The sequence below is a fragment of the Oncorhynchus kisutch genome, linkage group LG8, assembly GCF_002021735.2.
Source record: "Oncorhynchus kisutch isolate 150728-3 linkage group LG8, Okis_V2, whole genome shotgun sequence".
NCBI lineage: Eukaryota > Metazoa > Chordata > Actinopteri > Salmoniformes > Salmonidae > Oncorhynchus > Oncorhynchus kisutch.
The window spans coordinates 75,658,745-75,673,275 of NC_034181.2; the positions used below are offsets into that span (position 1 = coordinate 75,658,745).

Here is a 14,531-nt window from a genome sequence, read left to right on the forward strand (position 1 = left end):
ACTCACCCCTCCTCCTGGCAAGCTGTTCTCCCTGCCACTCATGCTCTGCAGCACAGCCTTGTCCAGGCCCAGTTTGAGGCTGGCCCGGTCAAACATCTCCCGCTCGTAAGAGTTCCTGGTGATCAGACGGTACACCTTCACCGCCTTGTTTTGACCAATCCTATGGCAGCGAGCCTGGGCCTGAGAATAATAGAAAATAACTTGGTTATGACCAGCCCAATACATTTTATATTTGTCCAATAAAAATAACTTCAGGATCAAGATCGTTGCTCTGCTATAATAATATAATATATGCCATTTAGCAGACGCTTTTATCCAAAGCGACTTAGTCATGCATACATACATTTTACTATCCAAGCTGTGTCAATTAAAAAGTTAAACTATTATAAAAGACACTTCTCAATTCAAGGACTTCCTGAATTGAAATAGAAAGTGACCACACCTTCGTTGCTAATTGTATTACAGTGGAGGCTGAAGTCACTTTCAATGTCTGTGTGTGTCTTCACCTGCAGGTCGTTCTGTGGGTTCCAGTCTGAGTCAAAGATAATACAGGTGTCAGCAGCAGTCAAGTTGATGCCCAGACCTCCAGCCCGGGTACACAGCAGGAACACAAAGCGGTCCGAGTCTGGTTTGCTGAAACGGTCTATAGCTGCCTGACGCAGGTTACCTCTCACTCTGCCATCGATACGCTCATACAGGTACCTGAGGAACACAGGACCATGCAGGGTTGGAGTAGGATCTTCTAGTACACATAATTACAAATGTTCTAGCGTCACATCCAAGTATCATGAAGGTCAACATTTACATACAGTACGACACTGAGTTTTACAGTAGCTGTTACAACACCAACCATCACGCATTAAGGGGCCTACAATTGCCACACAATATTTCCAGGAATTTGTTTTTGTCATCCACTTTCAAACAACATTCACTAGTTGTCTCCTTCTTTCCCCCATTCCTGTCTCTCTTTTCCCCTATCTCTATTCTGCTCTCTCTCCCTCCTTTCATCCTTCCTCCCCCTCTCTCGGGCAGCCTCTTTCCCAGGAGCCCTGGCCTCGCCTCTGCCTTACCCCACATCCTACCCCTCATCTTCTTCACCTTACACACCTCACCTCTACAGTGACCCACTTCCCTCCACCCGCCCAGACTCCTCTCTCCCTCTGTCTGCTGTGGGAGTGCCCCGAGGGAGTCTGTGACCTGCCACTGAACCCCGGCTAAGCCTTGCCTAGCCACTGAGCGGAGCGCCTCGCCTTGTGTGTTTACACTGGTTTGGTTCGAAATTTGAGTGCCAGAAAGAAGCATGGAGGGGGAAAGAACACAGGGCCAGGCAAGGGATAGTGAGAGACAAGAGAGGATAGCGAGAGGGAGAAGAAGAGAGAGGACAGAAATATCCAGAGGCAGGGAAAAAGAGATAGAGAGACCACACAGACCAGGCCAGTCGCCTGCTTTCCTCAGCTTAGACGGGCTGCTGGGATAATATCCTTTTCATTTAGCGTGCAAACAGGAAGCTCATTAAGCCAGGAGATTAAGACCTTGAATGAAAGGGTCTTGGTAAATTTTTCTGCTTCTGTTACACAGTCTTTATCATCTCCCTGCTCTGGGTAGCATTATGGAGTGATGAGCACTGGGGGCTTTAAAAGGCTCTTTCTCAGACAGTCACTAAAGAGAGAGGCTAATGCTTAGATATTCAACATTTCTCTTCAACTACATTCAATTTAATAAAGGAAAGTACTGGAGTGATTCAGCTTTTGCTGCACTGGAAACTGCTAGCTAGCTAACACCAGATAATAACCCAGAAATACTTAACTTTGAAAATGGAGCTGAAAAATGGTCTATTACCCTCTCAAGCATCTTTTTCCGCATCAGCCTAGCTGAAAGATATGAAATATCTGAGGAGAGAGAACCTTGATTTCCAGGCTTCTATTGGAGTGGAGTACTTGGGAGCATAGTAATACAAGGCGAGAAGAGAGGCAGGCAGCAGTACCTTCTCTGGATGAGGTAGTCCTCCAGGATATCCAGACAGCGGACCATCTGGGAGAAGATGAGGACCTTGTGTCCCCCGGCCTTCATCTTGGGCAGCAGCTTGTCTATGAGGACCAGTTTACCAGCCGACTGCACCATGGCCTGCAGGTGGAAATCAAAGGCAACAGGGCTGTACACCTCTCGGAAGTCCTCCAAGATCTTCTCCTCAGCACCTGGGAGAAATGGACAGGCAAATAAAGTCAGTGATGGTATCAGTGTTTCTGCTACAATTGTACAAGCAGGGCGGGCCCCTGTCTAATGCTGTTGCCACTACAGTTTGGCTTCTATTGGGAAAAGACTGGATGACACTTAATCTGGTACCATGCTACCATTTTCACCTAATCTGTATGCAGTTCATATACAGTACCTACTTTAAGACAGACAGGAATAGCAACTCTGTCATGGAATAGATTTTGTACAATATGGTACTGGAAAAAAGAGTGTGGACCTGAGTGAGGTGACGCTACAAGGAACTCTCTCTCTGGTCACTGGTTAGAAGGATAATGACCAAGCAACTGAATGACCAAGGAGACAGTTCACACACACAGCTCACTGCCTCGAACTCACAAACCAGCATTGATATAAAATGGTGCCGGAAGAAATGGCAGCAGTTTTACGGGTTCCCAACCAATTGTGCTATTATGTGTTTTTTTTGCAACTTATTTTGTACATAATGTTTCTGCAACCGTATCTAACGGCAAAAAAGAGCTTCTGGATATCAGGACAGCGATCACTCACCTCGGATTAGACAAAGATTTTTTTTTAAGCAGGACGCAATCTAAGGAAGTCTCTAGATTTTGCTTGCCTGAAGTAGAGTATATTGTGATAAATTGCAGGCCACACTACTTGCCTAGAGAGTTTTCAGCTATACTTTTCGTGGCTGTTTATTTACCACCACAGACAGATGCTGGCACTAAGAACACTCAGTCAGCTGTATAAGGAAATAAGCAAACAGGAAACCAGAGTGGCCAGAGACTTTAATGCAGGGAAACTTAAATCAGTTCTACCTAATTTATATCAAAATGTTAAATGTGCAACCAGAGGGAAAAAAATTCTAGATCACCTGTACTCCACACACAGAGATGCGTACAAAGCTCTCCCTCTCCCTCCATTTGGTAAATCCGACCACAACTCTATCCTCCTGATTCCTGCTTACAAGCAAAAATTAAAGCAGGAAGCACCAGTGACTCGGTCTATAAAGAAATGGTCAGATGAAGCAGATGCTAGGCTACAGGACTGTTTTACAATCACAGACTGGAACATGTTCCGGGATTCTTCCGATGGCATTGAGGAGTACACCACATCAGTCACTGGCTTTATCAATAAGTGCATCGAGTATGTCGTCCCCACAGTGACTGTACGTACACACCCCTACCAGAAGCCATGGATTACAGGCAACATTCGCACTGAGCTAAAGGGTAGAGCTGCCGCTTTCAAGGAGCGGGACTCTAACCCTGAAGCTTATAAGAAATCCTGCTATGCTGTGCGACGAACCATCAAACAGGCAAAGCCTCAAAACAGGGCTAAGATTGAATCATACAACACCAGCTTCGACGCTCGTCTTATGTGGCAGGGCTTGCAAACTATTACAGACTACAAAGGGAAGCACAGCCGCGAGCTGCCCAGTGACACAAGCCTACCAGACGAGCTAAATCACTTCTATGCTCGCTTCGAGGCAAGCAACACTGAGGCATGCGTGAGAGTATCAGCTGTTCCGGACGACTGCGTGATCACGCTCTCTGTAGCCAACGTGAGTAAGACCTTCAAAAAGGGCAACATACACAAGGCTGTGGGGCCAGTCGGATTACCAGGACGTGTATTCCGGGCATGTGCTGACCAACTGGCAGGTGTCTTCACTGACATTTTCAACATGTCTCTGATTGAGTCTGTAATACCAACATGTTTCAAGCAGACCACCATAGTCCCTGTGCCCAAGAACATGAAGGCAACCTGCCTAAATTAAGAAAGACCCGTAGCACTCATGTCCGTAGCCATGAAGTGCTTTGAAAGGCTGGTAATGGCTCACATCAACACCATTACCCCAGAAACCCTAGACCCACTAACATTTGCATACCGCCCAAACAGATCCACAGATGATACAATCTCTATTGCACTCCACACTGCCCTTTCCCACCTGGACAAAAGGAACACCTATGTGAGAATGCTATTCATTGACTACAGCTCAGCGTTCAACACCATAGTACCCTCAAAGCTCATCACTAAGTTAAGAAACCTGGGACTAAACACCTCCCTCTGCTACTGGATCCTGGACTTCCTGACGGGCCGCCCCCAGGTGATGAGGGTAGGTAGCAACACATCTGCCACACTGATCCTCAACACTGGAACCCCCCAGGGGTGCGTGCTCAGTCCCCTCATGTACTCCCTGTTCACCCACTGCATGGCCAGGCACGACTCCAACACCATCATTAAGTTTGCAGACGACACAACAGTGGTAGGCCTGATCACTGACAACAATGAGACAGCCTATAGGGAGAAGGTCAGAAACCTGGCCGGTGGTGCCAGAAAAACAACCTATTCCTCATCGTAACCAAGTGTCATGACTGTCCTGATCAGGTCAGGTTACAGGAGACCACAACTCTACAGCTTATCTCTCAACCCCAACAGAGGAGGAAAGATCTAGGGGTCTGAAGATGTGGGGGTTTTATGACCCCTCACGCCCCAAATTCCTTTGTCCTGTTACTATGGAGAACCAGCCTCAGAACATTAAACATGAAATAAAGGGACTTTGGAACAATGGTTTCCGTCAGCCACAACGGTGGTCATGACGATAGATGGAATATGAAAATGTATGTCATTTTTGTTTTGTTATTAAAGGTTAATAGATGACGTTATTACGAAAACATTGTAACGTGAAGATTTTTCCTAGTAGATGTTTGATGTTTATACATTGTATGTTGTATGGAAAATATCCAAATCAAAGAGAATGTTTTGGGGAAGATGAAATGTGATGTTAGTTGTCTAAAATTGGATTTGAGTCAAATCTAGACCTTGCCCTCTTAATTAACTTGGTACGCCCAGAGAATTGCCCTAAAGGCGGTTACACCCACTTCTGACCCAAGGGTATAAAACCTGTGAGTAAAGAATTTCCAGAGAAGACTACGTGTCCCAAGCTGCAGCCAAGGTCTAAAAAGTCAACGAACCCAGAACGCAACACAAGTTTGAAGACAAAAAAATATTTTTCTACCAAAGATACAGATGAGTAGCTGTGTCTCAGCGGGTGAATTCAAGCCAGACCCCCTTAGCATCCAATCCCAGCAAATGGTGGCATCTAAAAGGTTTCATTCCTATGCTGTGAGCTTTGAGCTACAGAGCGGTCTGTCCTCAGAAGACCCCTTCCATAGCAAGGGTGAGGGAACAGACTCCTAAGCCAAAAGGACACTGACATCGTGAGGACGACCAGAAAGGCGCGCAGGAGAAGTGCATCATCGAGCAGCCTGAAAGGTCCACGCGGAGGATCCACAGATAACTTCCCCACGTAATTACATCATTATATTCTGACCCATAAGAGCGGCAGTTTGGGGCAAGGCTAGGGTTAGAATAAGCATAGCTGACAAATTCACCCAAATGTATATTTCTCTCGTGTACTTTCTCTTTTTCTCTCTCTTTGAAATCCCCATTTTGGGTAACACGTGCTATAGTGTGTTGGTCCGTTATACTAAGTTCTAATCAATAGCCTATAATGTGTTTTGTATATGTATATCTTTTATCATAATTTTAGCTTTTTAGAAAAAAAATATTCAACTAAGATTGGTGTGGTACGAACTCATTGGTGAGACCCGGGTCCGTGCAGATTCACGGACTATACGACGTTCAGAACGAGATTATAGAGGTAACAGGTTAATTAGCGGCTGTTGTAAAATCGATATTCTGATATTCTTTGAGTTAATTTGGGAAATAGAAACTCAATAAAAACTATTTTTCCCATGGTGCCCCAGGTTAATGAGCTAATAATTGCTTGATTCAGTTAATCACGCAATTAGAAACGTTTAATCATTCGATAAACAGTCGTTACATTAACTAATACAATGTCATGACACAAGACTAAGGAGATGATTGTGGACTACAGAAAAAGGAGGACCAAGCACATCCACATTCTCATCGACGGGGCTGTAGTGGAGCAGGTTGAGAGCTTCAAGTTCCTTGGTGTCCACATCACCAACAAACTAGAATGGTCCAAACACACCAAGGCAGTCGTGAAGAGGACACGACAAAGCCTATTCCCCCTCAGGAAACTAAAAAGATTTAGACAGCTGCAACATCGAGAGCATTGGTTGCATCACTGCCTGGTACGGCAATTGCTCGGCCTCCGACCGCAAGTCGCTACAGAGGGTAGTGCGTACGGCCCAGTACATCACTGGGGCTAAGCTGCCTGCCATCCAGGACCTCTACACCAGGCGGTGTCAGAGGAAGGCCCTAAAAATTGTCAAAGACCCCAGTCATAGACTGTTCTCTACTACTGCATTGCAAGCGGTACCGGAGTGCAAAGTCTAGGACAGTTTTTACCCCCAAGCCATAAGACGACTCCTGAACGGGTAATCAAATGGCGACCCAGACTATTTGCACTGTGTGTCCCCCCCCAACCCCTCTTTTACGCTGCTGCTACTTATTATATATGCATAGTCACTTTAACTATACATTCATGTACATACTACCTCAATTGGCCAGACCAACCAGTGCTCCCGCACATTGGCTAACCGGGCTATCTGAATTGTGTCCCGCCAACCACCACCCGCCATCACTGTTTTTTTACTGTTGTTTTTATTTCTTTACTTACCTATTGTTCACCTAATACCTTTTTTGCACTATTGTATAAAGCCTGTAAGTAAGCATTTCACTGTAAGGTCTACACCTGTTGTATTCGGTGCACGTGACAAATAATGTGATTTGATGAAGAAAGGTCCCATAATTACACTAATCTGTATGCAGGTCAAAGACAATATGAGAGTTAGGACTTCTATAATGCTTATCAAGTCTAACAACCCAATTTTTTGATTTGACATACTACAAACGAGTGGATATTATAAACAGAGTACTTCCAGCCCTGAATGCTGATTGGCAGACATCCGTGGTATATCAGACCTTATAACACGGGCATGATTTTTTTTTTTACTGTTCGAATTACGTTGGTAACCAGATCACAGTAGCAATATGGCACCTCGGGTTTGTGGTACATGGCCAATATACCACGGCTAAAGTCTGTTCTTAGGCACGACCTTAGCTGTGGTATATTGGCCATATACCACAAACCCCTGAGGTGCCTTATTGCTATTATAAACTGTTTACCAGTGTTTTTTAAAATTTTATTTCACCTTTATTTAACTAGGCAAGTCAGTTAAGAACAAATTCTTACTTACAATGACGGCCTACACTGGTCAAACCCGGATGACGCTGGACCAATTGTGTTCTGCCCTATGGGACTCCCAATCACAGCCGGTTGTGATACAGCCTGTATCAGAACCAGGGTGTCTGTAGTGATGCCTCTAGCATTGAGACACAGTGTCTTAGACCGCTGCGCCACTCAGGAGCACATATTCCACACCCCCTTGTGACTTACTGCTTAATTAGAAAGCATTTCATATTTCCGTTTGGCAGTTTATCAACTCTAAAGCTGATCCTTTAGTTGTCCTAGCCCTCACTAAAACTGACACACACACACACACACACACACACACACACACACACACAGACAGACAGAAGCACCTGTCAAACCACAGGCCAAAGGTTCACTAGGCTGGCCTTGTATGAGAGCACTGTGATTAACCAGATTAACCAGAGCACAAGTACACCAGTGACATAAATATATTACAGCTATGGTAAGGAGGGCAGGGAAGAGGGAGAGCAATGGACCAACACAGCAACTTTTGGATGTGGGATGAACGGAGGGATGGAGGGAGATGTGAAGTTAGTCCATTATCTGGTCCAGAGCCTCAACCTCCTGGCCTGCTTTCTCTGTTCTGACACAGCTAGGAGAAAGATGGAGGGAGGAGGAGAGAGGGTGGGTGAGAGAAACAGACAGCGCCATAGGGAAAGATAGTGAGGAATGAGGACGTCTCTGACTCAGAGGTTTTCATTCTGCCCCGGGGCTGCTATAGAGCTCATTACTACCGGTATGGGCGGGAATTACCCAAATCAGCCTACCCCACACTGCATACACTGTCCTTCCATATATCAAGAGGCTACATACAGCGTTCCACAACCTAGATTGTAGCAATATCACTGTACCTTTAATGAGGTAGGGGTGGTTGCAACACTTCCTCAGCTCCATCATGGTGTTGACCAGGTTGGGGACGTTGGCCTGGCCGACTCCTTTAGACAGGAAGGAGAAGTTCTTCTCTAGGATGGCTCTGTAGTACTTCTTCTGGATGTTGGTCAGCTCCACCTGACCACATTATATAGAAACATTCAATTATTTAGGACAATACACAGAAACCATCAGTCAGCAAAACAAAAAAAACAAAAAAACACAAATACTCAATCTCAAACACACACACACACACACACACACACACACACACACACACACACACACACACACACCTCAATGATGGTTTCCTCCTTAGGAGCCAGCTTCTTCTCCACGTCCTCCTTGAGACGACGCAGCATCATGGGCTTCAGGATGGCCTGCAACTTCTGGACCTGAGAGAGACCGAGATATGCATGTTCATATATGGACGCATGCATACGCACACATACACACAGACACAGTTTACAGTAATATGTGAAGCTTTTTGACCTGAGACACAGAGAGACGGATACAGAGAGATGGAAGATACAGGTTAACATGTGGAGAGTCTGGAATGGAAACGCACTCTTTCACGCACCCACACATGCACCCACCCACACACACACCCACACACGCACGCACACACTCACCCACGCACCCACCCACACACGCACCCACGCACGCACACACTCACCCACACACACACCCACACACTCACACGCACCCACACACTCACCCACACACGCACCCACCCACACACTCAACCACACACGCACCCACACACGCACCCACACACTCACCCACACACGCACCCACACACTCACCCACACACACATGCACCCACACGCGCACCCACACACACATGATTTTAACGAGAGGTGCTGAAGGATTAGCAGGATTAAGAGGGATTGACCATGGGCCGGTCAGTGGTACTATGATTGTCAAACCAGTACAATACACTGAGTGTACAAAACATTAGGAACACGTTAGAAATCCTTATTAGACCTGCTTTCTATGACATAGACTGACCAGGTGAAACCTATGATCCCTTATTAAATCCACTTCAATCAGTGTAGATGAAGGGGAGGAGACAGGTTAAAGAAGGATTTTTAATCTTTGAGACAATTGAGACATTGTGAATGTGCCATTCAGAGAGTGAATGGGCAAGACAAAATATTTAAGTGCCTTTGAACGGGGTGTGGTAGTAGATGCCAGGAACACCCGTTTGAGTGTGTCAATAACTGAAACGCTGCTGGATTTTTCACACTTAACAGACTGATGAAGGGGTTCTAAATAACTGTAATAACTGCTAAAGGGCCTTTAACATAACATAACCAAAACAGCACTGTCTGTCTGTCTGTCTGTCTGTGCGTGTGCATGTGTATGAGAGCTCTAATCTCCTTCAGAGTCCCATCTGTACCAACAGGATCATTATCTCCATACACTGACACACTGTTCAAACACCAGGTGGGGTGAGTGGGGAAAAAACACTCATGTCCCCTGACACCATATGAAAACAAATGAGCTTCTGTATTAATAATCATATTCATTATGATCAGTGATGGTAAAGGACACACTCACACACAGGCAAACAGGCAGAGACTAAACTATAACACACAGTATTTCTCACATACACACTTTGTTGATAGGAACCCAACAACATAATACTCACACACTCACACTGACAGCGACACACTTGATACGAACCCAACAACCACATGATAGAATCACACAGCCTCACCTGCTCCTCAGTCTTGAGGTCTCCAAACTCCAGCATGAAGGTATTCTCTGAGGGGAAACTTTGAGGCTCCAGGAAGTGCAGCAGACTGAACAGCTCCTCTACCGTGTTCTGGAGGGGGGTCCCTGTCAGGAGAGCTTTGTGTTCCTGTAGATAGAGGAGAGGGAAGAGAGAGATGTGAGTTAGAAACAATACAAGACACACAGCATAGGAACTCCAACCTACAAGCTGTGCCTCCACTGAACACAACTACAGAGAGAGGGGAGACCTCAATCACAAACAATCTTAAGATCCAACCAGATTGGTGTACAATGATGGTTACCATTAGGGCACGTTTCACTGCTTCTCTCCACACACCAACAAGATACTGATTGGAGACACACTAGGATCTCAAATATTCAAGCTGTAATGGCTGCATTTCTGCCCTTTGCTCAGTTCTGCTCTATATTATGCTCAGTGACTTGGACATACCAGATTCATGAGCTTGAAGCCCTCTAGCAGCTTGCAGTTCTTGTTCTTGAGGCGATGGGCCTCGTCGATGATGACGCAGCGCCACTCGATGGCGTTGAGCTCTGGACAGCCGCCCAGGATCATCTCAAAGGTGGTGATGAGGGCGTGGAACTTGTAGGCTCCCCGCACCACACGACCCTGGAGGGAAACCAGGAAGAAATGCACAGGGAGTCAATACAACTCTTCCATTCATTCAGCTCTTCTCATTCTCAATGGTTGAGTGTATAATGCCTTGTAAAGAAATATCTGTGATTTCAATCATTTGAGAAGACAATATAAAGATGGTCCTCATATCATTCTCATATCTAGTGAGACATCCTGTGCAGTGTGTGTGATTCCCTGATCCCCTGTGTGTTAAGGTGATTCCCTGTGTGTTAAGGTGATAACATGATTCCCTGTGTGTTAAGGTAATTCCCTTTGTGTTAAGGTAATTCCCTGTGTATTAAGGTAATTCCCTGTGTATTAAGGTGACTCCCTGTGTTTAAATGTTGTATTTTTTTTAACCTTTATAACCACTAGGCTACCTTGCCGCCCCTGTGTTAAGGTGATTCCCTGTGTGTTAAGGGGTGAGCCGTGCTGTAAGAATAAGCTCTGTGGTATCACAGTCTTACAGTGAGACAGCCTGGTGGCAGCTCCTCTTTCCACTCCTCCCTCTTCCGTTCTTTCCCCTTCCTCCCTGTTACATTTGCATACTAAGATCTCCTAACCAATGTCTGTCATTCCACATTACTCTGCCAACAACTGCAGAAAAAACATTTTCCCAGGGCTACCGCCTGACATGTGCCACCCTTCAAACCCTTCTCATGTGCCTTTAAATTGTGTCCTGCTTTCAAGTTTCAAGCTTTAACATCACATGCACAAGTACAGTGAAAGGCCCAACAATGCAGTAATCAATAACAATGTAATACTAAAAATAACAAGGTAGAACAAAAATACACAAGATAAGAAATAAGAAGAACACGGTTCCAGTAGCATATTTACAATGTGAAGGGATACTGTATATGGGTAAGGTGACTAGGCATGCTGGAACATGACAGTCATGCTACTCAATCTTAGTATCTCTCTCTCATTATGTGGCCTGCAAGCTCTCCTTGGACAAATCTCATTGTCCGACTGAGTATCTCTGATATCATGTCACTATTCCCTGATACAAATACTGTCATTACTTTAATGGAACAGAGAGACACCTGAGATTCACTTCATCTTTCACAGCTAATGATGTGCATCACATTATCTCCTGTTCTTAGTCCCCATTATGAGATGCTGGCTGCCAGCGGGTTTCAAGGCCCTTTTGCTGTTGTTTTTGACAACCACCAACTCCCCTCATCAGAGAACAACTTTTTGAAACGTCAAGGACCAACCTGTTGTTGACATTGTTGTTCATCTGTGGGTCCCTGATGTGGGTCCCTGACTATACATCTCGTACAGCTAGCCTGTGTGGTTTATTTATGTTGTTGTTTACCTGTGTGTCCCTGGAGTACATCTCGTACTGCTGCAGCATCTGCCTGCTGACCATGGAGCCGTGGTAGACAATGACGTTGAGGTGGGTCCACGTTCTGAACTCCCTCTCCCAGTTGGCGATGGTGGAGAGGGGGGCGATGATGAGGAAGGGGCCCCTGATGCCCACACGCCAGATCTCCTCCAGAAACGTGATGGACTGGATGGTCTTCCCCAGACCCATCTCATCTGCCAGGATACAGTTCCGTCTGTCAGGGAAGAAGAGAGAGGGGTGGGGGGCAGGGAGGGAGTAAGAAAGGAGTGAGAGGAAGTGAGAGGGGGGTTGGAGGAAGAAAGAGAGAGAGAGAGAGAGAGAGAGAGAGAGAGAGACATTATAGTCCCAAAAAATGTATAGAGTAGTTGTGGTCCTGTCTGATATTGATATTAAGTGATGAGACAGTGAATCTTGACATTAATTGCAAAGAGCAGATACTCCCACTTGCTTCCTATACTGTTTTCCTTCATCTTAAAGGCTCAGTGCAGTCGAAAACAGGATTTCCTATGTTTTATAAATATTTCCACAATATGAGGATGGAATAATACTCTGAAATAGTGAAAATTATGATAATGCCCTTTTAGTGTAAGAGCTGATTGAAAGTACCAGCTGAAATTTCAGCCTGTTTTGGTGGGATGTTGTTTTGGCCTGCCTGGTAACATCACAGTAAATTAGTTGATAGACCAATAACAAAGAGAGTTCCAAACCTTTCTGCCAATAATAGTTAGTTTTCAGATTTCCCCACTCAGACCCATCCCATCTAGCAAAATTCTTGCTTGAGAAATTGCTCTTTGCTAAGAAGCTATTTTTGTTTCTTTCTGACCGTTTTAAGGTACTTGATTGTTACCGAGAAATAATTTGATAGAGATTTTTAAAAAGTGCTGCATTGGCCCTTTAAGAACTTCACAGCACTCTGAAACACAGTCCCAGAAGCAACACTACAGCCTGGCTACAAACAGATGATTTGGGATGTGTTCCACACTCACTCGCTTTCTCCCTTGATCTGTCTCTCCATCTTTCTCTCTCCCTTGATCTGTCTCTCTATATCTCTATCTCCCTCTGTCGCTCTCCATCTTTCTCTCTCTGTCTTCCTCCTCTTCCCTTTCCCCGGCAGCATAGCCTAGTGGTTATAGTGTTGGACTAGTAACTGAAAGGTTGCAAGATCAAATCCCTGAGCTGACAAGGTATAAATCTGTAGTTCTGCTCCTGAACAAGGCAGTTAACCCACTGTTCCTAGACCATCATAGAAAATAAGAATTTGTTCTTAACTGACATGCCTAGTTAAATAAAGGTCAAATAAAAATGTAAACAAAGAGGATGTTGATAGCAGAACAGTGAACAATCCACAAGCCTCAGAGGCACACAGGTTAATAATGTTAACTCAGCCAAATCACTGCATGATCTCAACACAACACAGGGAAACCATTTATAATTTAACATCTACACTACCTCTGCGCAGTGACGAAGCCAAGGTAAGTGAATGAAAATGTCCTCATGGAAAAAAAATTTAAGACTAGGACACAAATCAAAACAGACAACCAAAAAAATCCTTAAGTCAATAAAAGCATCCTCTTTTCAAAGATACTGTAAAAAGCAAGACAGACAACCTTTCGATCTTTTCATATAGCCTATGTGGCGGAGTGCAGTGTTTTCCTGTACTTCATGTTTATGCCGTTGTGTTCTTCCCTTTAAAAAATATTAACCACTAGGGATGGTATTTTCATGACGTTCCTGTACCATACCAGGGTATGTGGTATTACTGGCAGGCACAAAAAGGGTGCAATTTATTTCCAAATGTAAAATATATATATATATATATATACACATACAGTTGAAGTCGGAGGTTTACATATACCTTAGCCAAATACATTTCAACTCAGTTTTTCACAAATCCTGACATTTAATCCTAGTAAAAATTCCCTTTCTTAGGTCAGTTAGGATCACCACTTTATTTTAAGAATGTGAAATGTCCGAATAATAGTAGAGAGAATTATTTATTTCAGCTTTTATTTCTTTCATCACATTCCCAGTGGGTCAGAAGTTTACATACACTCAATTAGTATTTGGTAGCATTGCCTTTAAATTGTTTAACTTAGATCAAACGTTTTGGGTAGCCTTCCACAAGCTTCCCACAATAAGTTGGGTGAATGGTGGCCCATTCCTCCTGACAGAGCTGGTGTAACTGAGTCAGGTTTGTAGGCCTCCTTGCTCGCACACGTTTTTTCAGTTCTGCCCACACATTTTCTATAGGATTGAGGTCAGGCCTTTGAAATGGCCACTCCAATACCTTGCCTTTGTTGTCCTTAAGCCATTTTGCCACAACTTTGGAAGTATGCTTGGGGTCATTGTCCATTTGGAAGACCTATTTGCGACCAAGCTTCAACTTCCTGACTGATGTCTTGAGATGTTGCTTCAATATATCCACATAATTGTCCTTCCTCATGAGGCCATCTATTTGTGAAGTGCACCAGTCCCTCCTGCAGCAAAACACCCCCACAACATGATGCTGCCACCCCCGTGCTTCA

The 14,531-nt window shown here is 44.7% G+C and overlaps 1 protein-coding gene across 9 annotated transcripts in view; it reads right to left on the bottom strand.

The window, feature by feature from the left end:
* LOC109883506 (chromodomain-helicase-DNA-binding protein 9) overlaps positions 1-14,531 on the bottom strand; it is a 134,980-nt gene that overhangs the window by 35,355 nt on the left and 85,094 nt on the right. For all 9 annotated transcript variants that reach the window (XM_031831227.1, XM_031831229.1, XM_031831228.1 and 6 more), the window contains 8 exons: positions 11,977-12,220; positions 10,476-10,652; positions 10,008-10,151; positions 8,581-8,679; positions 8,266-8,422; positions 1,985-2,195; positions 507-702; positions 7-180 (listed from right to left, as the gene is read on the bottom strand). In XM_031831227.1, coding sequence (XP_031687087.1) covers positions 7-180; positions 507-702; positions 1,985-2,195; positions 8,266-8,422; positions 8,581-8,679; positions 10,008-10,151; positions 10,476-10,652; positions 11,977-12,220 — 1,402 coding nt within the window. The remainder of the gene's footprint in view (positions 1-6; positions 181-506; positions 703-1,984; positions 2,196-8,265; positions 8,423-8,580; positions 8,680-10,007; positions 10,152-10,475; positions 10,653-11,976; positions 12,221-14,531) is intronic.